The following is a 27,992-nucleotide window of genomic DNA, read 5'->3' as shown; positions in this document are numbered from 1 at the left end:
GATCCCTGATTCCTCCCACCTCAGCCTTCTTTCCTGGTTTACTCCCTTGTGTTGATGGAGCATGTCCACCAGGCGCATCCTTGGAGGTTACATTATAGATTATTAAGTAGTTTACAGAATCTTTGGAAGGACCAGAGAATAGGTTTTTAGACTGTGCATCTAGGAACAACACCCAAATTATCGAACAATCTATATTAAAGTATTCCTTATACCTTCTTTTGTCCAAGGTACTAAAGACCATGGGCAACAGACATTACCAACTAGAGTCTATGCCACTGCTGCCTCTGAAAGCTCACTGTCCTTCACCACCTCCTCCAGGAACAAATCCTGTACAAAACCAACTTCCTCACATTTCTTCAAATTGAGGTGTTCCAATCAAGTGTCTGATCGGAAGAGCCTAAGTCATATGTCTATGTCTTTGCTAAAACAGATGCTGGATGATTGAATTCTGGCTTCAACCTTGGCAAGGCAGGAGACCTAATATGGGAATTTTCCTAAATATTAAAAAGGAAATTCAAAGTTGGTCATAAGTATATTAACTACCAAAGTTTGCATGTTTGAAAATGTCTTTGTTCTACCTTTACGTTTTTCTTTCAGGACCGTGAAGACATTGTTCCATTGAATTCTAGCTTCCAGAAATCCAAAACCAATGTGTTTTGTGATCCTTTTTGTGCATCCTGTTTTTACTCTCTTGACACTTTTAGGATATTCCTTTGGTCCTGATTTTCACAGATTTCATTAGGACATGATCCGTAAGTCTTTTTTGTCAACTATTGAGCTAGACCTTCTGATATAGAAACTCATGTTCTTCGTTGCTGTGAGACTGATATCATTTCTTTAATATATTCCTTCCCACTATATTTTCAGTTCTCTCTTTCTAGAAATACAATTAGTTGGTTATGAAACCTCTTGGACTTACCCTCTAATTTTCTTATCTTTGCTCTATTTTCCATCTTTTTGTTCTTTTGTTACACTTTATTTTCCAAATCTTTTGGCAATTATTTTTAATTTCCATAAATTCTTTTTTGCTTTCTGAATATTCCTTTCATTATGGATTTCTGATATTTTCCATGGCTTCAGATTTTTTTCTCTCTCTAGAAGTATTAATTCTGGGGATTTTTTTAAGGTTCCATTTGCTTTCTACATTGTGTCTGTTTCCCCTGAATTCACTCTTCCAGGACGCTTTGGTTTCTGTCCTTCACGTTAAGTGCTTTCCTCATATATCTATTATTCTTGGCTTATGTTTAAGAGCCAGGCACTGAAGAGTTTTGTTTGCTATATATGACTGGTAAGTTTCATTGAGAGTGCTCTGACAAGTATCCAGTCATTTCCTTTGGGGCTGGGGGCAACTGTCAGTACCTGCGGGTGAGAGTATAATGAAAAGACTTTAGGGGTGCCTGGGTGGTTCAATTGGTTAAGTGTCTGACTTTGGCTCAGGTCATGATCTCGCAGTTCATGGGTTCGAGCCCCATGTCAGGCTCTATGCTGACAGCTCTGAGCCTGGAGCCTGCTTCCAATTCTGTGTGTCTCCCTCTCTCTCTGTCCCTCCCCCGCTCATGCTCTGTCTCTTTCTCTCTCTCAAAAATAGTAAGTAAACATTGAAAAAAAAAAAGAAAAGGCTTTAGATTTGTGTATCTATTTCATTTGAAATTGGGGCTCAGGAATTTATGGTGTCTTAATTTTCTGTTTTTTAGAAACACTAAATAATAGAGAAAATTGCATATATAACAAAAACCTGCATTCCAAACAGCCAGACTTGACATTCTTAGCATTTTTTCATATTTGCTTCAAGTGTTTTTTTTAAAAAAACAGCTTTATTGAGATATAATTTACATAACAAAAATTTCACCCATTTTAAATGTACAATTCAATAATTTTTGGTATATTTACAAAGCTGTGCAACCATCACCATAATCTAGTTTTAGAACATTTCCATCACTCCAAAAAGAAACTTCATGCCCATTTTCAGTCACAACCCATTTCCACCCTCAGCTCCAAGAAACCACTAATCTATTGCCTAGTCTGGAAATTTCATATAAATAGGATCATATAATGAGTTTTTTGTGTGTCTGGCTTGTTTCACTCAGCATGTTTTTGGGGTTCGTCCCTGTTGTAGTATCAATATTTTGTTTCCTTTTATGGTCAAATAATATTCCATTGTTATGAATATACATTTTAGTTGTCCATTCATCCATTGATAACATTTAGGTTGTCTTCATCCTTTGGCTATTATGAACATTCATGTACAAGTCTCTGTGGGGACATGTGTTTTTATTTTTGTGTAGATACCTAGGAGTGGAATTGCTGGATCATATGGTAACTCTTATGTTTAATGTTCAGAGAAACTGCTACACTGATTTTCTGAAGTGCCTGCAAAATTTTAAATTTCCACCAGCAATATAGGAGCATCCTTATGTTTCAACATTCTCACCAATACTTATTATTGCCTTTTTTTAAAATAGTATTTCTACTAGTTGGTGTGAATTATCTTGCAGTTTTGGTTTGTCTTTCCTTAATGACTAATTTGATGTTGAGCATTTTTTTTTTTTCCTATCTCATTGCCCATATCTTTTCTGAAGAAATTTCTATTCAAATTCTTTACTCATTTTTTGAGTCTTTTGTCTTCTCATTATGGAGTTGCAAGAGGTCTTTATATGTCCTGGTGATAAGTCCCTTGTTGAGTATATCATTTGCAAATATTTTCTGCCAGTCTGTGCATTACCATTTCACTTTCTTAATTATGTCTTTGGAAGTGTACAAATTTTGAATTTTAATTAAGTGCAACTGATCAATTCTTTTATTGCTTGTGCTTTTGCTGTTGTAGTTAAGAAATTACTGCCTAGTCCAAGGTCATGCAGATATATTCCTGTTTTCTTCTAAGACATTTACAGTATTTGCTTACATTTAGGTCCATGGTCAATTTTGACTTAATTTTTGTATATGGTGTGAGGTAGGGATCCAAATTCATTCTTTTGTTTGTGGATATCCACTGTTCCAGCAACATATGTTTAAAAAAAAACGATTCTTTAACTGTTGAATTTTCTTGAAACTTTTGTTGCAATCAACTGGCTAAGGGTTTATTTCAGGCTCTCAATTATATTCCAGTTAATTATATAGATATCCTGATACCAGTGTATTAATTATTACAGCTTTGCTGTAAATTTTAAAATCAGGAAGTGTGAGTCCTCCAAATTTTTTGTTCTTTAAGATTGTTTTGGTATTCCAGGTCCTTTGTGTTTATATATCAACTTCAGCATAAAGTTTTATTTTCCGGGGGGGGGGGGGGCCGGGGGGGGGGGTGAGCCGGAAGTAATTAAATAGAATTGCACTGAACCCATAGATCAATTTGGGGTGTATGGCCATCTTAACAAAATTAAGTCTTCTGATCCATGAATATGGAATGCTTTTGCATTTATTTAGCTCTTCTTTAACAACATTTTGTAGTTTCCAATGTAGTTTCCACTTCTTTTGTTAAGTTTATTCTTAAACAGTTTATTCTTTTTGATGCTATTGAGAATGGAATTGATTTCTTAACTTCATTTTTAATTCACATTGCTCATTGCTAACGTACAGAAATCAACTGATTTTTGTATACTGGTCTTATATTCTGAAATCTTGCCAAACTTACCTAGTTCTAGTCGTCCTTTAGTGGTTCCTTAAGATTTTCTCTACATAAAATCATGCCCTCTGTCGGTCAATAAAGACAGTTTTAGTCCCTCCTTTCCAATTTGGATGCTGTTTTGTTTTTTTTGTTTTTTTGTTTTTTTTTTTTCCTTGCCTAACTACCCTGATTAGAATCTTCGGTGTAATATTGAGTAGAAGTAGTGAGAACAGACATCCTGAAGGATCTTGTTCCTGTTTCAGGTACTTTTAAATAGAAGAAATAAATATTTCAGATGAAGTGGAAGTCCCTTTTAGATGTAAACTGCAAATCCTAATCTCCTTTTCTTTCCCAGCCTCATAAACAATTACTAAGAATTTGGTGCATTTTTTGATTGGTGGATGTCTTTTCATATGTGTGTTATGTGTTGTGTATCCACTAAAAATATGGACTATTGTTTTGTGTATCTACTACTTTTATTTTATATAAATTATTTCATAATATGCTAATTTTTTTCAGTTTTTGAATTCAACACTGTCTCAACTCATAATACACAAAAATATACATAAAGAGTCTCTTATAAGAATATACTTTATTCAATGCATTTCTCTATTAGTGGGTATTTAGATTACTTAAGTGTTTTTCGTTTTGTTTTGTTTTTTATGAACGATGCTACACTAAAAACTTTTATGTGTGTTCTGGTAATTATATGTGAGAATTTACCTAGGGTAGATATTTTTAGGTGATACAGAAACTGTATTTTGCATTTTATTACGCAAGGTCAAGTTGCTTTACCTAGTGATTTTCCTAATTAACACATGCACTGAATAGAAGTTTCTTTCTCCATACCCCTAGATGCACTTGAGAATGTCAAATTTTTAGTTAACTATTTGATTGGCAAAATTATTTATTTCCTTTTATATGATTGTGTGGCTTGTTTCCTGATGAGGTGCAGGCTTTTTCATTGATTATTGCCTTTATGTGGGTTTCAATTTACGAATTACCAGTTATATCCTTTGCATTTTCAATTAGTTTTTCTTTTTCTACTGATTTGTAAGAGTTCTTTAAATGTTTGTGATGCTAATTCTATGTCTGTCACAGTGTTGTAAATAGCTCACTTCACCCCATCACCTCCATTTAAATTTGTTCATGGTGTCTTTTTTAGGTATTTTGAAAATTAAATGTAATCAAACTTATCTTTTCCATTATGATCTGTTCCCTTATGTCCTGTTTAAGTAACATACTGTTCCTTTAAGTCACAAAGATTTTATTTTCTTTTGTTTTCTTTGTTTCATCCATTTAGAATGCTGTTGGGAAGCAGGGATCTATATTGTCGTTTTGGTTGTTGTTGCTGTCGTTGTTTGTAGAAATCTGTCTATCCCCATTTTCCCACTGAGCTGGAATCTTCCACTCTCACATGCCAAGTTCCAATATAAACATGGATCTCTTTCTAAACTCTACATTCAAGTCCATTGATTTGTCCATTTCTGTGCTGAATCTATACTATTTAATTATAATAGCTTTATGCTTAGTATTGGTAATTGGTAAGTCAAGTCCCTATGTGCTTATTCATCTTTTTCAGAATTAATTTGGGTAGATTAGTAGAGTTAAACTTCAGTATTAATTTTAGGATAAATTTTTCAAGTTCCACAAAAATATTATTGATTTCAACTGAAATTGCATGAGCTAAAGAAAAACTTGAGGTGGACATACCTCCCATACTGGGCATTCCCATTCACTAACTGGTATTCCTCCATTTATTCAGATCTTATATGTATTTCAATAAAGCTTCAAAATTTTATCCATAAAGATAATGTATCTGTTGCCTTAGATATATTCTTAGGAACTTCTTAATTTTTTGAGTGTATTATGATAGACATTTTTCTATTAATTTTCATTATTTATTGATCTACATCTCTTTTCAAACTTTACACCTCTTTTTCCTATTAGTTAAACCAGCCTGACCATTGATTCTAGACTTTTCCATATAGATATTTTCTGAAAAAAATACAAAACTCATCTCTTCTTTCCAGTAGTCATTGCTTCTTTTTTTTTCTTTTCTTTTTTTTTTTTTTTTTTGGAAGCTTGGCAGGAATGGAAGTCTTATATAATTAGATATGATCTCCAGTAAAATACTGAATGTTGACTGATTAGTAGAAATAGAAATTCTACATTCATTTCAGAATTTAATAAGAGTGGTTCTAAACTTTAAGTTACATCATATCATTTAACACCAATCTGACACACTTTTGAGAGTGACAGGGAATCAAGAAAAACAGGACCAGGACTCTACTAATTGATCAAGTATTTGTAAAGAAATATAGAATACTTGAGCAATGAAATCTAAAAATTGACCTAATGGTCATATACTGAACTTTGTACTCCCAAAAATACAGAATAGAATTTTTTTTCAAGTCCTATGGAAACCTTACAAAATTGACCATAAACCTGTGGCCAGAAAACAAGTTTTAACAAATGTTAAAGGGCTAAAAGCAGGCAGGCCATAATTATAAACAACAAAGTTAGAAATCAATATTAAAAAGACACCTAGAAAATCCCAAATTTTATAAAATTAAAAATAAATTTCTAAACAAACTTTTAATCAGAAAGAAATAAAAATGGAAATTAGGAAATACTTTAAATTAGAGGGGGGTATTCTACATTTCAAATCTTGTGGGATGTAGTAAAAGGTATTAAAAAGAAGATTTATATATTTAAATAAATATCTAAGAAAGGAAAAGAAAGAAGTCTGAAAAATTAAATGAGCTAAGCATCCATTTCAGAAATTTAGGAAAAAAGCAAGGAAAGTAGAAAAAAGAAAATAATAAAAATACAACCAGAAATGGATGAAATAGAAAACCAATATAAAATAGAGAGGATGAACAAAATCAAAGGTTGTTTTTTTGAAAAGTCAAATAAAATCGAAAGCCTCTGATGAAAATAGCAAAGACCCAAAATAGAAGGCACAAGTGACCAATATCAGGAAAGATTAAAAGATCATCAAGTAAAGACAGAATAAATAACTTTGAGCCAATATATTTTAAAATTCAGATGAAACAAATTCTTAGAAAAACATAATAGCAAAATTGACACATGAAGAAATAGAGCACTGAGTATATCTATAAACATCAAGAAAACTGAAACAGTAGTTCAAAACTCTCTTCACAAATAAAATTCTAAGTCCAGATGGTCTAACCATCAAATTTTATCAAACATTCAAAGAAGAAACAATGTCAACCTTAGACAAATTTTCAGAGAACAGAAAAAAGAATATTTTCGAACACATTTTATTACACAAATCTCTAATAAGGACACCATAAGAAAGGAATATAACAAGCTAATCTCACTTATGAACATAGATGCAAAAGTCCTAAATAGAATTTGATTAAATTGATTCCTGCAATATATTCATCAGGATCAAGGTGGGTTTATTCTAAGAATGAAAGGTTGATAGTTAAATAAATACATACAGGAACACACTAACAAACTAAAAGAGAACCCCACTAGATGTAGAAGTGTTTGATAAAATTCACCACCCATTTAGCAAACTAAAAATTTTAAGGAAATTTTATTGAGTAAAGTGCATCTACCTAAAACCTTCACTTTACTAGTAAAAGTTGAATGCTTTCCCTTTCTGATCAGGAAAAAGATAAGGATGCCTGTGATTTCTTTATTAAACACTGCCCAGGATGTCCTATCCAACATAAGGTAGCAAGGAAAAAGAGAGAGGAGAGGGGAAAGATTGGAAAGGAAGAAACAAAGCCGTCATTATTCACAGATATCACTGCACGTATGAAAAATCCAAAAGATTTATAAATAAGCTACTTTAATTAATAAGAAGGTTTAGCAAGGTCTCTGAATTTAAAATAGCAATATATAAAAAAATTTATATATATCAGTAACAATTAGGAAATCAAAATTTAAGAAAGATGCCATTTACAATAGTATTAAAAATTAAGTGGCACATAAGGCCAAAGATAACAAAATCTTGCAAGTTTTCTACAAAGAAAATAATATAAATTTACTTAGAGGCAAGTGAAGTAGACCTAAATAAATGGAAAGACATAACTGTTCACAGATTTAAAGATTCAATAGTGTAGAATTGTCAATTCTTCTTATACTGATCTATAGATTCAATGTTATTGTAATCAAAATCTCAAAAGTATTTTTGTAGAATATAACATTTCACATTTTATATTGAAGCACAAAGGGCCAAGAATAGTACAGCACTCATAAAAGAGGGTCAAGATAAGATGGCTTGCTTTACCAGATTTCAAGACCTCTCTATCACAGCATGCGCAAAAATGAATTCCTAGTGGAACTGTGAGAGCTGTAACTATAAAACTTTTGGATAATATCCAGGAATTTCTTATAACTTCAAGTAGGGAAGAATTTCTCAATCAATAAATACCATGCACAAAGCAGAAAGGAAAAGACTGATCAGCTGAACTACCCAAATACTAAGACTTTTTGTATATCAAAATATACCAAAAGGAGGAGTCAAGAAATGGAAAATACACATGTAGCACAAATAAGCAACAGAGCTGGTACCTAAGTACTAAAAACTCAGAGGAATCAATAGAAAAAAAGACCTCAATTCCTCACAAAAGAAGTCCAAATGGACATTAAACATATGTATGTTGTTTAGTAATCAAGAGAATGCAAATTCAGACCTCAATAAGATACTACTATCATCTATCAGGGGAGTTAAAATTGAAAAGTTGGACAATATCAAGTGTGGTGAAAGTATGGAACTAGAACCCTCACCCTGCTGACAGGATATATATAAATAAAATGTACACACCATACACCTTTGCACATTTATAAGAGTGTTCATAGTGGCATTATTTGTAACACCCACATCAGAAAGCATAGTTATTAGAATAAATAACACATATTGCGTATTTTTACACGATGGAATTCCACATAGTATACTACAGCTACACAAAATATACATTAAGTCGAAGGAAAAAAGCAAAACACAATGAACACGATTCATTTATATAACATTTTTAACATTATATAAAGCTCAAAAATTGGCAAGACTAAATATTACCATTTAGAAATACATAAGCATTTATTGAAATTTGAGGGCTTTATATTTGATTAAAATTTGTAAATGTTCAATGTTTATTAAAAATGATGTGTATTCTCTTGTTTTCAAGGATTTTATACACATATAAACATAATATATAAATACACATGCATATATAAATGCAATGAGCATATGTATCTATGTACTCAATGCTTCAATGTTGTTAATTTGTCTGCTTGATCTATTAATCTGAGAAAACTTACGTTAAAAAAAATTCTCATTGTAATTATGGATGTCAGTTTTTCCTTTTAATTCTTTATTTTTGCTTTATATTTTTCCCGACTACGTAGTTAGTTGCATGTTCATGATTGGAATATTTTCCTAGAGTATTTTTCTTTATGATATGATACGATGGCCCTATTCATGTCCTTCTTAATGCTATTCTATTTAAAGAATACTTTTTTTATTAAATATTTATTTTTTGAGGAGGGAGGGAAGGAGAGAGAGAGAGAACACACGTGAGGGAGGGGTAGAGAGAGAGGGAGAGAGAGAGAGAATCCCAAGTAGTCTCCAGCTGTCAGCATTGAGCCTGATGCACAGCTTGATCTCGTGAACTGCAAGATCATGATTTCAGCCAAAATCAAGAGTCAGATGCCTAACCAGCTGAGCCACCCAAGTGCCCCCAAAATACTTTTGATAATGTTGCTACAGTTCTTTTGTTGGCATTGCTTAGAATTTGCCCAGTATGTCTGTCTCTTTATTTTCCCCACATCAGTTGTTTAGTTTTAACTGTTTTTTTTTAATATGTTTGTTTTTAATTGTCTTGGTAATTATGGGCTGGCCAGCTGATGAGGTAGCCATGTGCTTATATTAAGTAAAAGGTGTTAAAATTACACTATTATCCAGTAATCTAGCCTGAACCATCACAAATTTCATTCTGAAGTTGTCTCCAGAAAATCATCTCTCTGGGCTTCAGGGCATCTAGTCTTGTCAAAACAAAGGACCAGTTTGTTTTTTTTATCTTAGAAAATTGGGCATTTTCAAGTTAAACAGTTTAAACAGATGCCATTGTTTATGTTTGTTTGTTTGTTTGTTTTAACGTGATTTCTGACTTGTGACCACTGGGGGGTTTTCTTCATTTTCTTATTCAAAGCCTCAAAGAAACATTTTCAAGCAAAATTTTCACATTTTGTAACTTTGTAAAAATGAGAGGGTTTACTAGAATTGGAGGAATTGAAAGAAGGTTGGATTAAATTAGAGCTGTGACTGGATGGGGGTGGGGCTGACTGAATTAGAATTTTGATGGTGCCTATAGAGCCTGATAGTCACAGGATTTTTCATTTAGTGATTCTTTCCTGAAAAGAAATCTTTGTGGGTCTTGGTGTATCTTCATTTCAAATCTATTTTCAGACTAGCAGAATGTTCAATTACTTTTCTCTCCTTTAAAATATAAAAGAGATTAAGGCAATAGCTTTTTATACCAAAATGTGATTTCTTTCCCTGTGAACTCACTCACTCAATCACTCATTCATTCATTCATCCATCCATCCATTCATTAATTCATTTGTAAAAAAATTGTGGGCATCTCTTGGTGCCAGGCACTGTTCTAGGTGCTTGGCTTACATCATTGGGATGAACAAAGATTCTGCCCTTGTAGAATTTATATACTGCATGGAATAAGTAGAGAAAGAAATAATAAGCATAACTAAATTATATAGGATCATGTAAGAGGACATATGCTATGTAAAAAAAAAAAAGGACAGCAGGATAAGGGAGATAAGGAGAACAGAATGCTGGGGGAACAACGGGGAGGAGGGTTGCAAATTTCAATAGGGCTGTCATGTTTGGGTGACCTCATTTATTTTTTTTTTTTTTTAATTTTTTTTTTTCAACGTTTATTTATTTTTGGGACAGAGAGAGACAGGGCATGAACGGGGGAGGCGCAGAGAGAGAGGGAGACACAGAATCGGAAACAGGCTCCAGGCTCTGAGCCATCAGCCCAGAGCCCGACGCGGGGCTCGAACTCACGGACCGCGAGATCGTGACCTGGCTGAAGTCGGACGCTTAACCGACTGCGCCACCCAGGCGCCCCTGGGTGACCTCATTTAAACCTACACCTGAATAAGACAAGTGAGAGTGTTCTTGGCCAAGGAAATAGCTACTGCAAGGACCCTAAGGCAGGAGATATGATCACATAACACCAGGAAGGGATGTAGCCTAGAGAGACATGAGCAAGAGAGGAAATCAATTATGTAGGGGAGAGTCTTGTAGGTCACTGTGAGCACCTTTTATTTTTACTGTGAGAGAAATCAGGAGCCAATGCCTATTGTCTAGCTGGATCCCCTTTTCTCCCAATCCCATCCAATTGTCTTGTTAATTTGTCAAAATTATTGCCAATCTGATACTATAATGTGGTAATTATTAGTTTACTTTCATCTTCCTAATAGGGAGGTTGTGTGTCTTTTATGTTTATTGTTTCTTTGGAATTGCTATCTCTGAATGGCCTGTTTATATTCTTTGCCCATTTTTTTAATTGGGTCGTTTGTATTTTGTTATGTATAGTAGTAGTAACCTTTTATGTTATAGGTATTACAAAATTCACCTGTTAATCTAGCATTTATCTTTGACTTTGTTTTAAGCACCTTCTTTAATAAAATAAAATTTTTATATAGATAAAGTTTTACATTTACTCTTTTTTTTTATTTTTTATTTTTTTAATTTTTTTTTTCAACGTTTATTTATTTTTGGGATAGAGAGAGACAGAGCATGAACGGGGGAGGGGCAGAGAGAGAGGGAGACACAGAATCGGAAACAGGCTCCAGGCTCTGAGCCATCAGCCCAGAGCCTGACGCGGGGCTCGAACTCACGGACCGAGAGATCGTGACCTGGCTGAAGTCGGACGCTTAACCGACTGCGCCACCCAGGCGCCCTACATTTACTCTTTGCACAGCTCTTAGGTGTTCTGCCTTGCTCAAAAGGTCTTTGCAAACCCTAGGTTGTGCAAATAGTCTCTTAAGGTTTCTTCTTAGATATTTATGGTTTCTTTTTTCCTTTTGGCTATTCAATTCAATAGGACATAGTATTTGTGTCAATTCTGAAGCTAGAACTCCACATTACATCCAGCCACAAGAGTCGGTTTTACAGTCATAGTTATTATGTAAAATATCCCTTACACATTGAATTAAAATACTGCCTTTGTCATATTAAAATGAAGGAGCATTGTTAAAGGTTAAGATCTACTACATATATCCAAAACCTGATAAGAATGATCTACAAGGAATGGATTGATTCATAGATTATGAGAGATAAGAAATACAGCATGATGTCAGTTACAAAGAAGGTTGGAGGGATTAGGATCCAGACCACAAAGGAAGGGGGCTTAGGTCATCTCATGTCTACTAACCCATAGAGAGCTGAGGGTAATGGGCACAGTCATGGGCAGTTTGGTAGATCTGCTGGAGGGCACATGAGAAATCCTTGTTTAAGAGCTTTTGTTTTCGCAAGAAGTCAGAAGATCATCCATTCCTGGGAAAGAGGATGAGAAGGGAAAAGAGGGTGGAAAGGGCGTGTAGATTTGAAGAAAGAGGGGACTGTGGGAAATCATATCATTGCAGAGTGGAAAAATAAGCAATTAGAAGAGCATAAGAGGTTTGGCAGGCAGAATTTGAGGCACAACTGGATTTCTGTGGTAATGGGCTTAAAATGAGAACTCCTGGGAGGTTATACATGACTTTTGCCAGCAAAGGTAACTGATAAGGTATATTTTAAGTTTTTAGTAAACTTGCTTTTAGGTTTTTTTTTTTCTAATACTTTCAAACCACTTAAGTCAAAAGCTTTTCGTTTCATTTATCAGTACTTTAAAATCACTTAAGCAAACACTTTTTTAGTGTTTTCTAATTACTACTTTCAGACCATTTAGGTCAAAGCTTTTAACTTCATGGACTGATGATATTGTATGTGGGTGTTAATTACAGGGGTGGCTATTTAATCATGGTGATCCAAAGATTAGCCCATGGTGGTGGGCTAAGAGCAAAATGAATCAGGGTGATGGACTCAGGGCTGATAAGGGCAGCTGGGATATAGAAACCAGGGGTATTATCTATAATTGTGTCACCACCCTGTCATTGTTACTTCTTTCCTCCACTTCATAGTGCATCAATCATTCATTCATTCAACAAATACTTACTCAGCACCTATTATGTGCCAGGCACTGTTCTACATGCAGAGGATACACCAGTGAACAAGAGAGACAAGGTTCCTGCTTTCCTGGAACTTACGTTCTAATATAGGAAGATAGACAATAATAATAAAAATAATATTAATAATAATAATAGCTAACAACTTAGCAAGTACTGTTTGCTGAGACTGTTTTAAGCACTTTACAAGTACTACTTCATTTAATCCTTATCATAACAATAGGAGGTCAAGACTAGAATTATCCCCATTTTATATAATGGAAACTGAGGGCACAAAAAGGGAAAATAACTTTCCCTTTAGGGCAAGGCTAAACAGCTAGTCAAAGGCAGACCTGGAATTTAGCACCAAGATAGGCTATAGATCCCTTATCTCTTAACGACTCTGCTATACTGCCTCTCAGACAAAAAACAAGGCGAAAAAACAATGGCAGAATAAATTTGGCAGCATTTGGTACTACAAAAAAAATAAAGTAGGGCGATGTGATGGTATTTGCATGTTCGGGGCTTGGGGGTGACAAAGAAGATGTCAGGGAAAAGCCTCACTGACACAGTAACATCTGAGCAGAGACTTGAAGGATGTTAACAGTCGTCTTGGGGCACAGGCAACAGAGAAAACCTAGTACAAAGGAACCTTATCCTCGTTTGTGAAACAGAGACGCCCTGTTGGCTGTGGCTAAAGTTTAATATGTAAGAAGTGTCTGATTGTAAGTGAAGTCAAGGAGCTAGGCAGGAACCAGACTCCACAAGGTCTCAGGTCACATTAAGGAATTTGACTTTTACTCTAAGTGCAGTGGATTTTTCTGCAGGAGAGTAACACTACCTGCTTTGTAATTTTCAAAGGTCACTCTCACTGCTATATGCAAAATTAACTGTACGTTGGACAAAAGTGAAAGCAAGAAGACGCATTAGGGAACAATTACAAATGTCGGTGAAAAATAGTGTCTTAGACTTAGGGTAGTGGCAGTGGACTGAAATGTGGGGTATCATTTTGGAAGTAAAATTGGCAAGTCTTGCAAATGAACTAAATGTGAAGGGTTTAGAAAAAGGAATTCAATTAGGATCCTCAAGATTTGGGTTTAATAGCCTCATACATGGTAGCGTCCTTTACGGAGATGTGCAAAACTAGGGGAGAAACACCTCCATTAAGAACTAAGATCTTCATCTTGAACTTTATAAGGGGCTTTTTTCTTTTACTTTTTTCATTTATAAGTTTCAAAGAAAGAGTTCCGAACATAAAGCTTTTTAATTGTTCAATTTAATGAGCTCTTTACATTTGAAACCAAGTTGGAGGGGCTGAATTTTCATTTGTTTAATAAATATTGAGTATCTACTGTGGCCAAAAACTATGTGAGGAGATACCAATATGGGCTAAGCAAACGAGAGCCCTGCTCCCAGAGTCCTTCTTGGGAAAGGGAGGAAAGACGACTGGGGAGGTCCCCCCCCCCCCGCCTCGTTCGTTGTCTCATTAAAAGTTCACCTAACGCTTGAGTAGCCATCTTATAACTGCATCTCGAGCTTCTGGCAGTTGGGCCCACCGTTCTAAACGCTCGTAATCGGGTTCATAAATGGATCTCGAATAGTGACATCTCCCCTCCCACTAGAACTTAGACTTTTCTAAAAAATAGAAATTTTAACAAACAATACGAATACAACCTTTGCTTTTGAAGACTAATATTTTTGCAGGAATGGTACCTTTATAAAGATCGTGGTTGCCCCCGTACATATTTGTTCTTTCTTCATGTCCAATTAAATGAAAACACTAGTTTTTCCGTAGCCCAACTCTCTAGGCTTGTTGGGTCTAGCTCAGGAGAGAGGAAGCTGGAGCCGTTGGATTTAAACAGTTTGGTGTAATCCTTCTCTACGCTCTCTCTCGCTAGCCGGGGACGTGGTGTCGGCTACCCGGGGCTTTCCGTCCACGCAGCACCGGAATGAAGGAGTCTGGGAGGGGGTCGGGGAAGGGAAAGACGGAAGAGACATTAAGTAATTGGTTCTCGAAGGTATAAAATGATGTTTAGGGTCTACCCTAAAGCACTGATTTCAAACGCCCGCCCCCTGGGCCGTTTCGGCCCCGCCCCTTTCTGTCGTCACGCCGACTTCCACCTTGCCTGCTGCGGATTGGTCTCCGCCTCCGCCTCTAAACTGCGACTAAAGAGCTTAGGGTTTGCTTCCGGGTCTTGGGCCCTGGCTTTGGGCGCAGAGGCTCCTGGGAGGTACGAGTCGTAATGGTGTCTGTATGATTTCCGGAGGCTGCAGCATTAGACCCCGGCCGACGTGAGCGGCAGGAGGGTGGCAGGTCGTCTCTGTTGTCCGAGAGGGGCGGGAAAGGGTGGTTGCGGCCGGAGTCGGCAGTAGAGAACCGGGCGCGGGCGGAGGAGGCCGCGGAGCAGCGGGCGGTGGTAGAGCCCGGCGAATCCCAGGCCGGCCGCGGAGCGCGCAGCGTGAAGGCAGCTTTGCAGACGGCGTTAAATAGGGTCCACGCCCCTCCAACCCCCCCAACCCCCTGCGAGTCGGGCCTTTGGGTGAAGAGTCAGCGAGTTTCTGGTAACAGCCTGAAGGCGAGCCCCCGGGAGGTGGGAGCGACGAGGATCCGGGGGTGTGTGGGAGGCGGCGGCGCCCCCAGCGGCAGACAATCCAGTTTCTCCCTTTGCATTCACCCCTTTTCCCTTTTTGAAAATCTGGAACAGTATACCGGTTCCCCCAGCGTCCCCACACTCATGCTTTTCGGACCCTTAACGGGGCTTTAGGAGCCACATCTGCCAGGCACCACTCTTGGCAGCTCAAAACCGAAAGTAACGCAAGGAATGGGTCCCGGAGTTTTGCTTATCAGAATCCTTTGGGGGGGGGGGGAGTGTCCTGTCTTGAGCTTTGTAACCTACAAAAGATCTGACTTACAACGGTGGCTGTAGGAGAAAATTGGATCAACAAAAGGTTGTCAGAGAATTTTGCCCACGTAACCGTCATTAAATTTTAGCACACGTTTCTCCAGAACACTCACTAACTTTGACAGTGATTTTAAAGTAATTTTTGTTCTTGTCACTAGCCTATTTTCTGTTGTACGAGGTTTAGTTAGGGTGTCTGGTGGAGTAATGTTGAGTTGAGAATTTTTAAAACTTAATCGTGGCAGTGCTAAATTTCACAAGACTTTGACATTTCAATTCTCATATAATAATCCTTTGAGGGATATCTAGCCCATTTCACAGAAACCTAAGCCCGGTGACTTGCCCAAGGTCACAGAGACAGGAGAACAGAAACACAAACTCAGATCTTCATGGGAGATTTTTTGCACTAAGAGCTGCCTAAGAAGCTGTATTCCTTATACACCCTGAGCTTCATAATTTGTTTTCTTCAAAACTTTTGTTCGAGATTCTTTAGGTAAATTTTGGAGAATGAGTTTTGGAAATTATTTCACAAGAATGGATATTTATGAATACTTTATGCAATGAGAGTTTATCATATTGGAATTAACTGGATACTGTTTTTATGAGATTTATGAGAGATGGATATGCAATGAGAGTTTATCATATTGGAATTAACTGGATACTGTTTTTCTTTAAAGCATAAAAGATGACAACAGCAGCTAGGCCAACTTTTGAACCTGCAAGAGGGGGGAGAGGAAAAGGAGAAGGTGATTTGAGTCAACTCTCAAAGCAGTATTCAAGTAGAGACCTACCTTCTCATACAAAGATAAAATATAGGTAACGAAGACTTTTCATTTTTTTGTTCGGAAAACAAGACTAAAAATGTTAAATGGCATGGTCATGAGACTGTAGCATTTTGAGGATTGATCGCTTAAGTCATCTATTTTCATAGGCGTAGAATGCAATAGAGTATTTGACATTAACATTATGCTCTGATTATAATGCACTACTGTATATTACTGATGCAGAAGTTGCTGTTAACTGGGAATTTCCATATGTAGGTGGCACAGTAATAGTTACCTCAGAGGGCCTGTGCACGGTCTACACTAATCATTATGAGATTAAAAGTGTCACGGTAATGAGCCCTGAGATGACATGGCTAACAAAAAGTAAAGACATTTTAATTCATCTGCAGCCTTATGGGAAAATATGTGTGACTCACTTTGTGCTTTTTGAAATATTGGAAACATCACAAGGATGTAACTTGTATCCATGTTGATGAGTAAGTAACATTTTTTCCCTCATTTGTTTCTCCTTTAGACAAACCACTCAGGATGCCCCTGAAGAGGTTCGCAACCGTGACTTCAGGAGAGAGCTGGAGGAGAGAGAGCGAGCTGCCGCCAGAGAAAAAAATAGAGATCGTCCAACACGAGGTACTAACACTACCCCCAGACATTTGTCTCCTGAAATTAGGTCAATAACGGTTTTTATTTCATGTTCTAATTGGAACTGATCAGTATTTTGTTTGCCTTTAAAATATTGGTGTGAACAGTTTAAAATATTGTTTGCTTTAAGACATCAGTAACACTTTCTTAAGTGATTAGATTAGCGCTGATGAGGTTGGGTTCTAATTCCATCTGTGCTTCTGTGGTAGAAGGAACAGGATGACCTGGGGATATCTAGCAGCTGTTGTTTCAGTTCACATAAAGGTGTTTTGTTGTTTTTTTTTAATCTTTTTTTTTAATGTTTATTTATTTTTTGAGAGAGAGACAGAGCTCGAGAGGGGAAGGGCCAGGGAGAGAGGGAGACACAGAATCCGAAGCAGGCTCCAGGCTACGAGCTGTCAGCACAGAGCCCGATGCAGGGCTCGAACTCAGAAATTGCGAGATCGTGACCTGAGCTGAAGTCGGACGCTTAACCGACTGAGCCACCCAGGCGCCCCTCACATAAAGGTTTTTACTGTTGAGAATAGCCACACTCCTTGAGCCCCATAAGTTTCTGTCTGTGAGGGTCTCTTAGTTTTGTCGCTAGTTTTTGGCAGGCATTTACAGGCATCAGTTACAGTAGCTTTTTTATATTTTCAGTATATGTAAACTATTTCCTCAATTTCCCAAGAGAGGCTATATAGTTCTCCTATTCAAATCAATACTTTCATTAATTCATTCAACAAATACTTAACCAAGGGCACATTCCAGGCACTGTGGTTCCTGTAAGCTCTTTGTGCCCACACGTCCCTAAAATGTTACAAGAAATGCAGTGTTTATTTTAGTAAGCTAAATGATGTTTGTTTTCCCCCAGAACATACAACCTCCTCATCAGTGTCAAAGAAACCTCGGTTAGACCAGATTCCTGCTGCCAACCTTGATGCAGATGATCCTCTAACAGATGTATGTTTTATTTCCTCCATTGATCTCCACGTGATAATTTTTTTATCTTGTTTTCTGAAATGCTTTTTTTTGTTTTTTGACTTTGAGAAGTGACCTGTATTTATTTACTTCCTATTATTCACATGTAGCCCTGACATCAGTGTTAAGCTTTATGGTTGATTTTTAAGTTTATTTATTTATTTTGAGAGAGTGAGAGCGTGAGCAGGGGAGAGGCAGAAAGAGAGAGGGAGGATCCCAAGCAGGCTCCGCGCAGAGCTGGACACGGGGCTTGGTCTCACGAACCGTGAGATCATGACCTGAGCCAAAATCAGGAGTTGGACACTTAACCGATTGATCCACCCAGGCGCCCCATGGTTGATTCTTAAACAAAAAGTATTAATCACAAGAGTAATCAAACTTCAAGGGCAAGTTTGATCTCCAGAGAACCACATAAGGAAGTGTTCTATTAAAGAATAAGCTTCCCTAAAAAAGAACTCTCTGTACTAAATCCTGGAGGTTGACCATGTTTTCTGTACCCCCCAGAGGGCATTCCTCATCCTAGGGTGTCTGTCAGCACCCCCAAGAGTTGAACCCAGGGGCCTTTCCACATTAGATCTCAAAGGTGCCCTCTCTAGATGTGCACTTCAACTTAATGGCTTCCTCTGCTTAGGAAGGGAAGCGATCTAAGTGGAAGGTTTTTAGAATTAGTGCTTCAGTTAACATTAAAATTCAGTGGGGCCCTATAGTCTGTAATTAACTTGCAAGTTTCTACATACAGTGGGAAAACATGAGTGGCCTTTCGTGGGGAGCATCAAACTAAATGTATATGTCAACAATTAATTCCAGACCTGACAGACTGAATTCAGTAGTGAACTCAGTAATTAAATAAAGGAAACCCAATTTTAAATGGGATTTAATAACTATTTGTTTGAAATTATTCTGAGAATGTAGCACCCTTGTTTGTACTTTTGATTATCCTTACTTCCTAGCTTAAAAGTTGTTTTGAGCTAATAAAATTATTTGACTCTCAGGGTGATACACCGTGTACATATGTACTGCGTATATCAGTGTAGTATTTCTTCTCTGATTTTAGAACTATTTTCATATGTAAAATCTCTTTTGACCCTGTAAATTTGAAAGATATTTTGTTACCCTATTTGAAGTTACAATCTCAAACATATGAGGGACATTTTAGTAAGTATTCTGTAAGCTTGTTTGTGGGGTTTTATTTTATTTTTTGGTTGCTTGTTGATTTTAATTATATTTAAGTACATTTATCTTCCCCAACGGGAAACTGACCGCTGCCCCAGAGATTTGATAAGTGTGATTTTTATGGAAAAATAAATGAATAATGTGCATGTTCTTTCCAATCTCCTGGGCCGTTGTCATTCTTTTTCAGGAGGAAGATGAAGATGAAGATTTTGAAGAGGAGAGTGATGATGATGATACTGCAGCTCTTCTTGCAGAGCTAGAAAAAATTAAAAAAGAAAGAGCTGAAGAGCAGGCCAGGAAGGTAAAATGGAAATACTAAATATTTACATCTTTCTCCATCTTCTGTGCTAAACTAGAAATATTTTTTGATGTAAGTAATATCATCTTGTATGAGAAATCGTGCCATGTCTAGATATTACAGCACTTGTAGGTCTACAAGTCCTGTTATTTTTATGACATCCTAACTTCCTTGGTTGTGTTAAAAATTCTTTCCAGGGGCGCCTGGGTGGCTCAGTCGGTTGAGCATCTGACTTCGGCTCAGGTCATGATCTCACAGTCTGTGAGTTTGAGCCCCGCATCGGGCTCTGGGCTGATGGCTCAGAGCCTGGAGCCTGCTTCCGATTCTGTGTCTCCCACTCTCTCTGCCCCTTCCCTGCTCATGCCCTGTCTTTCTCTGTCTCAAAAATAAAAAAAATTTTAAAAATTAAAAAAAAATTCTTTCCAAATAGCTCAGACATGCCTAATAATACTACCAGTTTGCTCTTCGTTCACATGCTTGTTCATATGTTCAACAGACGTTGAGTCATTGTCCAGTAAGTGTCAGAGGAATCAAAGTTGAATACGATATATAATCATGGCCTACCGAGAACCACTGGATATAATGAGGCTATCTTTGTCTCCTCTTTGCAGCCTTCTTTCCAGGCATATGTTGATATAGTCTGTCAATAGGTTTTATATAACTTAGGGCAATTTACCTAACTTCTGGGTCCCCATATTCTCTCCATTTATACAGTGAAAGAAAAGAATGTCTGTCTCAGTGAGAGTTACAAGGATTACATAGGATCCATAGTACATACTTTTTTTTAAATTTTTTTTTTACATTTTATTTATTTTTGAGAGAGAGAGAGAGAGACCGAGCACAAGTGGGGGAGGGGCAGAGAGAGAGGGAGACACAAAATCCGAAGCAGGCTCCAGGCTCCAAGCTGTCAGCACAGAGCCTGATGTGGGGCTCGAACCTACGAACCGTGAGATCATGACCTGAGCCAAAGTCCGTTGCTTAACCGACTGAGCCACCCAGGCGCCCCCATAGTACATACTTGTAAACTTTGGATGAATTGGCCATAGTAATAAAAATAAGACAAGAAACAGGTGAGCTCGAACAGGTCACAGCTTTAGTGGTTCACAAGCCAGCGCTAAAGGAGTTTGGACTCGGGTTTTGAAGGCCATGAGGAGCTAGTTGATTTCAGCAGGAGATTGATAAGGTTGGATATGCATTTTATTTTTTTGTTTATTTTATTATGAAATATTTCAGTAACACCGGGAAACATGAATAATAAAATTATTGGATACGCAGTTTGGAAAGATTACTCTGGCAGAGGTATGGCGGTTGTATTGAGACAACTGATTGAGGAGGCTGTTCCAGTAATCCTTACATGCAATTATGATCATTTTGCATAATAGGAATTGGAATTGAGAGACGCAAGTAGATGCTGATAGAGCTGTCGAGGAAGAAAAATTGACCAGATAAAGTGGCTGATTAGATGTGGCAGCCACGATGACCCCCCAGTTTCTGGGGAGATGTTGCTGCCAGTCACTAATACAGGGGATGGCAGAAGGATGAGCGTGTTTAGACGGAGAGAAAAGAGATGACGAACTCTGGAACAGGTTGAATTTGATTCATTACGAGACATTCAGATGAAGATATCTGCTTCCACTTTCAAACAAAACAACTCAGCTTTTTTTAATGAGCCTCTCTCTGTGCAAGCTTGAACCAAGCTTGAACCAAGAATTTGTTCTGTTTAAAGGGGGGAGAAAGACTGACATGGGTTCATGTGAGGAGTCTAGGGAAGTAGAACATTGCTGGATTTCAAATTGGAAGAAGAATTTTTTTTTTTTTTTAACATTTATTTATTTTTGAGACAGAGAGAGAGCATGAACAGGGAAGGGTCAGAGAAAGAGGGAGACACAGAATCGGAAACAGGCTCCAGGCTCTGAGCTGTCAGCACAGAGCCCGACGCGGGGCTCGAACTCCCGGACCGTGAGATCATGACCTGAGCCAAAGTCGGACGCTTAACCGACTGAGCCACCCAGGCGCCCCGGAAGAAGAATATTTTTAGGATAGTTCTCATCAAAGTTTGGCATAATTCCCATAATAGCCTATAATTGTATCTAATTTTTAAAAATCAAAGAATTATAAGAACTTTCCTGATACCACTTGCACACCACTAGAGGGCAGTTGTTCTATTCCAGAATCTTGCAGCTTGCCTAACAGCTCTAGATATGTAAAGAGACATAGAATTCAAATGCATTTGGTTGACCTTTAGGAAAGATAAAGTGTATTTCATTTCATTTCTTTTTTTAACGTTTGTTTATTTTTGAGAGAGAGACAGAAACAGAATGCGAGCTAGGGGAGGGGCAGAGAGGGAGGGAGACACAGAATCCGAAGCAGACTCCAGGCTCCGAGCTGTCAGCACAGAGCCCCACACAGGGCTCGAACTCACGAGCTGTGAGATCATGACCTGAGCTGAAGTCGGACGCTTAACCAACTGAGCCACCCAGGCGCCCCAAGAATAAACATTTTAGACAAAGATCTTGGAATTTTGTGGGGCTCATCTACTGTCTTTGTACAAAAATGTATTGATGTTTCTTGGGATTGAATGACAGTTATTTCTTTTTTTCCTGTTTGCCTGTCTGGTTTTCTAGTGGCTGGTTTTTGAGGTGTCCCAAAATAACATTTTCAAACCAGTCACCCTATGTCAGGGGCTAGGAAGCTTTCTGTAAACGGCCCGATGGTAAATATTTCAGGACATTTCAGGCTTGCAGACCATGCAGTGTCTAGTGCTCTCTGTAGCACAGAAGCCACTGCAAACAATACCAAAATGAATGAGGTTGACTATCCATGTTCCAGTAACATTTTATTTATAAAAACGGAGCAGTTTGGATTTGATATGCAGGCTGTTACTCATTATTAACCTATGTTTGGGAACCATAATGTGCCTGGTACTTGAGTATGGAAAGGGTGGGCACCTTTGTTCCAGTGCTGTGTTTGGCAATCAGCCAGGACTCTGAAAGAAAAAATAATGCAGATATAAAATGGCCAGAACTTTATCATATCACATACATTATTATTATAAGTTGGATACATTGTATATTTGAGCTCTTATTTTTATAGCATCTCAGAGAAATATCTTTTCACTTTCAGCATCGATATAATTTGTTAAAAATACATAGTTTTTAGAAAGCTGTCTGCTCTTTTTTTTTTTTAAATTTTTTTTTTCAACGTTTATTTATTTTTGGGACAGAGAGAGACAGAGCATGAACGGGGGAGGCGCAGAGAGAGAGGGAGACACAGAATCGGAAACAGGCTCCAGGCTCTGAGCCATCAGCCCAGAGCCTGATGCGGGGCTCGAACTCACGGACCGCGAGATCGTGACCTGGCTGAAGTCGGACGCTTAACCGACTGCGCCACCCAGGCGCCCCCGTCTGCTCTTAATCTATGATGGATGCTCTTAATTTTGTTTGCTTAAGGTCTGAAAGTGACCTAAAGTAATTTCCCTGTTTATTTCCCTGAAAGTTGCATCTTGTCACTTCCCAGTTATTTGGCCTCTTAAAAATGAAATCTGTTGTTCACACTTGGATATTAAAATGAAATAATCATTAGCCTGTATGAAAAATTAGGTTATTTTTTAAAGTGATATAAAACACTATTAGGTTCATTTTAAATTGAAAGTCTCTTTTTCCTTGATCAATTTTTGTCATCCCTAAAATCCAATAAAGTGGGATTTATCTTTGGTTTAAAATAGCCTGAACAGATAGATCAGCAGTTACTATCGCTAAGAATTCTAGGCATTTTATATTTTTAAGAATGAAACAGGCGGATTTGGGTTTAAAGAGGTTAATGCTAAATTAAAAGTGAAGAAGGACGAGCTTGTAGCTGATGAAGAATGAGAGGTGTAAAAATGGAGAGTTAGTAACAATAAATGATAAGAACAAAATGGAAAAACCTGCGGTGAATTAGTAGAAATGCATGTTAACTGAATATGAGATTTTACATGATAGCTTGTTTTATTTTAGGAGCTACTTCTTGGTTAATAATAACTTGTCACTAATCCTGGAGCTGCACGTTTACATTGTTAATAGTTCAAAATAAAATTATTTTTTAATTGTGGTTATATATAGCCCGTCTTTAAAAATAAAGGTAATAGTTTTGCTAAATGTGTCTTTTTGATGTTTAATATATTCTGAAATTAGTAGAATATATTTATTGATGTATTCTCTTAGAATGAGCGATGAATTTTGTATGTACTTCAAGAAAGAAAATAGGTTTAAATATGCATTCTAGAATTTCAGAGTCGGACTAATGAATGTATGATGACAAGCATGAAATATTTATAGTAAAAAAGCCAAATTGTTTGGATTAAGTGAGACTTTTCTGGTATATCTTATATCTTTAAAAAAAAAAAAAAAAAAGGCTACCTTGATTCTTACTCCAGCTCCCTCATAAAAATCCTAACAGTCTTTTAAAATAGGAGTTATGCAAGAAGATTATCCCAGAATTAACGTAAATAAATGAGCCCTCCTCTGTCATTGACAGGAACAAGAACAAAAAGCTGAAGAAGAAAGAATACGTATGGAAAACATATTGAGTGGAAACCCTCTCCTTAATCTCACTGGTCCATCCCAGCCTCAGGCCAACTTCAAAGTTAAAAGAAGGTACTTTACACTAATGAGTTGGATATATATTGCAGATTGGGAGTTTTATACTAAGCTATATTATGTGAAGCCTCTAAAAACCCCTTTTTCACTGGTCATCTTCTCCGTCAGATATTAGAATGACAGAAGGAGAAGGAATGAACGTGTACTTACTTTCAGTAGATATTTCTGATAACTAGCTGTGTACCAAATACTGTTGTTTTTTAATTTTTTTAGTGTTTGTTTATTTTTGAGAGAGAGACAGAGTGCAAGCTGGGGAGGGGCAGAGAGAAAGGGAGACCCAGAATTCGAAGCAGGCTCCAGGCTCTGAGGTGTCAGCACCGAGCCCACTGCAGGACTTGAACTCACGAGCCGTGAGATCACGACCTGAGCTGAAGTCGGCTGCTTAACCAACTGAGCCACCCAGGCGCCCCCAGATACTGTTCCAAGCGCTAGGGATGGAGCAGTGCATTGAGCCGTTGGCCCTACAGAGGTTACATTTTACATCTGTGTGGGAAGAGTCCCAAGCTCACCCTTCACATTCAGAGGCTCACCAGAAGGACACAAAGGACTCTGCATATAGTTGTCCTCGTACTAACAGAGCCACAGCCAGGTCATAAGGGGGAAAGCTACAGGAGGAATCCATGGGCACACTTCCTCATGCTCTGTCCCTCTTCTGAGGGTCACCCAGAATATTCTTTACTCTAGCAGTGACAGGTGGACATGGGCCAGCACATGAGCCTTACTGGTTATACCCCAGTAGTTTCTTCTTTTGTTGCCATAAAATGCACATACTATAGTGGATGATTACTAAGTGGTAACTGATCAAAGAGCATAAAATCTGGTAATCCGAACTATAGTAAATTGACCAGTTATTATCATCTAGAACCATCTACAGTAACCAGGGTAATACCAGGGCTGCCTCTTTGTTTCAGACCTGAAAACATTAAATATTTATGCAATTAAGCCGGTGTGTTTCTGCTTTTTCACTCAGAGTTTCTCATACAGGAGAAGTCATAAGAATGTATGTTCTAAATAGGAATTGCCTTTCCTGCTGTAATAAAGCAAAATTACAACCTATTAAGAATTACTTTATTCTTTTGGGTGTAATTGCTGCATCAGATGATGTATATGTTGAGCATATTTCTGGGTAATGACTAAGCTTTGCAACTCACTTTTTCATGTCTCCTGATACAGACATGTAAGCGTTCTGTTTGCTTTTTTCCTTTAGGTGGGATGATGATGTTGTTTTCAAGAACTGTGCAAAAGGTGTAGATGATCAGAAGAAAGACAAAAGATTTGTAAATGATACACTGCGATCTGAATTTCACAAAAAGTTCATGGAGAAATATATTAAATAGTACAGTTTTATGTGCTTAATTAAAGACTGTAAAATGTAAACGATCATTCTGACTTTGTTCTGTTTTCTCTTGCCCCATCTACATTATGCATAGGCTTCCCTAATTTTAAGTTCCAAAATATACTCTCCTTTATGGATCCATTATTTGATAAGGACTTGGGAATTGGTTTAACCTAGTTTCCATTCTTGGAATATTTCCAGTCATATGTTTTCCTTTTAATATGGGAAAGGGAGCCTTCTTATAATAAATATTTTGAAAAATCTATATAACCAAATCTGTGTCCCCAACTTTTTTGTTGAAATGTATGCAGCTTTTAAAACATTGCATATTTTGTTTTGTGAATTGTATTTCTTTGTGCATTAATTTTTTCTCCTCATTTCTTTGACATTGATTTAAGGTCAGTTAATGTGTAATGTCTTCTCTGCTTTTTTAAAAGCGTGATGGAAGATGAAAAGAATTCTGTTTTGGTCCACATGTTGGTAGAGAAGAGTGTCCTCAACCTCTAAGCTCCCTGAGTGTGTGTCTGAGGGTGCATGGGGTATCTTTCGCTTCTGCAAGCACTCCTTTCTTTTTCTCTTGGCCCAAAACAGCTCCTTAAGCATGCCCAGTAAGCATGTGGCACTCACCTGTGTTTTCCTGGATACTCAACGGCCATGTCTCTTTTGAATGAGATAGAGTTTGCACACTGACCGACTTTAGGATGCAGAGCGTAGGAAAGTTCTAAACAGCAAACAGTACATGAAATAAAACCTTTGGAAATAGGATTTTGTTTGTTTGTTTGTTACCTTCGAGGATATGCACGTGGGAAGTGGGAACGTCTCTACACAGCTGGGAAGTTAAGTTTCCCTAAGCCTGGGCTCTGATTTAAGGGTGTCACTTTGGTGGAAAAATTGGGATCAGAAATGGAGCCATTTACAGAGACTCTGTCCTAAGATTCCTCAGTTGTAACTGATAGCTTGATAAGGTTAAAGATAAAACTTAGAAAGCAAAAATAACATGCTTTTATCACTATTTATTCCAACCCTTTGAGAGCATATTCACTACTCCAGCATTTCCCCAGTGGAAGCTGGGACACGGGTTGTATGTAGCCCGAGCCAGGAGTAAAGCTGGAAATGGGGCCCAGGTTTCCACATTCATGCTCTGCATTTTTTTCCAGTTGATCTATTTACACAAAATTTTGAATACTTCAATTAGTGGGTTTTTTTAAACCTTTTATTAATATTTAAAGCCCTATTTTTAAAATATCACCAGCTTTACAATTTACAAAGTGCCTTTAGATTCATTTTCAAGTTTCTAAATAGCACCACTGTTACATACGAAGGAAGTCCCGGGGGCTTCCAAATGAAGATGAAACTTAGGCCAAATGGCTGCATCAAAGGTAATACAGGTATGAATGCCTTCAAACTACATGAAAATGTGCTTTTAGATGTGATGTGAAAGACCTTAGATTCCCAAAACTAGTCTTGGGACTCTGGGCAAAGTGAAGGAAAAGAGGTGGGGGGCACTGAATCATAAAAAGCTTTAATTTTTTAGCATCTGAAAGGCGGATCGCGCACTGGGGCTGATGTAGGTGCACCCTTACCACAGCCTGCGCTGACTTCGGATTCCCTGTTTGGTTCAGGAAGAATCCAAGTAAAGGTCATTTCGATGTTTTCATTCCCCTTTTGACTATAGTTTTCCAGCGTAAAACAGGTTGTGTAACCTGAGTCGGATGCAAGAAACCTAATGTTCCGGTGTCAGCTCTCAGATTTACAGAGCAGGGAACAGTCTTCTTAGTTCTGATGCCTTGCAATCTTGGAAGACATTGGAGGGACCTTTTATCCCTCTGAGGGCCCATGCTGAGTGCGGACCAGGGCTTTGAAGCCAGATGGACCTAGACGTGAAGCCCGGGTCTGTCACTTAGGCTTTGACATGGTATTCACGAAGGTTGCTTGTACTGCGTTTATTTAATAGACACCGCTCCCTGTGAAAGGTAGGCATTATTTTCCCTGTTTTATAGACAAGGAAATTGAAGTTTATAAGAGAAGTGTAAAAGCAAAGTCCTAAACCTTTAAGGGGGTAGGGGCGAGATGCCAACCTAGAACGGTCTTTATTCTTAAAGCCCATCCTCTTAATTACTAGGCTCGACTGCCTCTTCATGTTAATTAGTCCCAACTTTCCTCACCTACGAAACAATAGCAGTGAGACAGTCATAAGGGAGTTTGGTGGGAACTGAGTAATGCTCTGAGGTGTAGGTATCTGGCAGGTACATAGTAGGGATGTCTTACATGTTGTCTATGCTGGCATACAGCAGGGGTCGCTAAAACTTAGAAAGTCTATTGTTCTATTCATGGTCTCACTTTGAATTAAGAGACTCCCTAACTCATCAGAGCTTGGGTTGGGCAAGAGATACGGTAATTGCTTTTGCTTGGTTGCTAGGATCAGAAACCTAGTGACAGACACTCCAGTGGAA

The 27,992-nt window shown here is 37.7% G+C and overlaps 1 protein-coding gene and 2 long non-coding RNA genes across 9 annotated transcripts in view; 1 reads left to right on the top strand and 2 right to left on the bottom strand.

Annotated features, from left to right (window-relative positions):
- The window catches only part of LOC121039442 (uncharacterized), a 32,604-nt gene extending 17,722 nt beyond the window's left edge, over positions 1–14,882 (bottom strand). The window contains exons 1-2 of the long non-coding RNA XR_005794798.1: positions 14,525–14,882; positions 12,823–12,916 (exon numbers count right to left, since the gene is read on the bottom strand). This is a non-coding gene — a long non-coding RNA (uncharacterized LOC121039442). The remainder of the gene's footprint in view (positions 1–12,822; positions 12,917–14,524) is intronic.
- Positions 9,429–11,323, bottom strand: LOC121039443 (uncharacterized). Its single transcript, XR_005794799.1, has 2 exons — positions 10,737–11,323; positions 9,429–10,489 (listed from the first exon to the last, which is right to left on the bottom strand). It is a non-coding gene; the product is annotated as an uncharacterized LOC121039443 (long non-coding RNA).
- Positions 14,883–14,929: 47 nt separating the features above from the next.
- Positions 14,930–26,304, top strand: CWC15 (CWC15 spliceosome associated protein). 7 transcript variants are annotated; one of them, XM_040489674.1, is made up of 7 exons: positions 14,930–15,042; positions 16,389–16,527; positions 17,011–17,123; positions 17,989–18,077; positions 19,456–19,569; positions 24,082–24,200; positions 25,411–26,304. In XM_040489674.1, the coding sequence occupies exons 2-7, from the start codon at positions 16,397–16,399 to the stop codon at positions 25,538–25,540; spliced, it is 696 nt and encodes a 231-aa protein (XP_040345608.1). In that variant the 5' UTR covers positions 14,930–15,042; positions 16,389–16,396; the 3' UTR covers positions 25,541–26,304. The 7 variants fall into 7 exon arrangements, with proteins under 7 accessions (XP_040345608.1, XP_040345605.1, XP_040345602.1 ...); XM_040489671.1 differs by having other exon boundaries at positions 14,997–15,103; XM_040489668.1 differs by having other exon boundaries at positions 15,005–15,125.
- Positions 26,305–27,992: the final 1,688 nt, after the last annotated feature.

This window comes from Herpailurus yagouaroundi, unplaced genomic scaffold (genome assembly GCF_014898765.1).
Source record: "Herpailurus yagouaroundi ecotype Mexico unplaced genomic scaffold, PumYag 180, whole genome shotgun sequence".
Lineage (NCBI taxonomy): Eukaryota > Metazoa > Chordata > Mammalia > Carnivora > Felidae > Herpailurus > Herpailurus yagouaroundi.
The sequence above is the reverse complement of the archived record's forward strand: the minus strand, read 5'-3'. Positions and strand labels throughout refer to the sequence as shown.

What these genes read in the sequence shown, in the direction of transcription:
- CWC15 (XM_040489674.1), top strand. Translation starts at nt 16,397, where the DNA reads ATGACAACAGCAGCTAGGCCAACTTTTGAACCTGCAAGAGGGGGGAGA. An exon ending in TAGAGATCGTCCAACACGAG is followed by an intron (nt 17,124 to 17,988) that starts GTACTAACACTA and finishes GTTTTCCCCCAG; the next exon opens with AACATACAACCTCCTCATCA. An exon ending in AACTTCAAAGTTAAAAGAAG is followed by an intron (nt 24,201 to 25,410) that starts GTACTTTACACT and finishes TTTTTCCTTTAG; the next exon opens with GTGGGATGATGATGTTGTTT.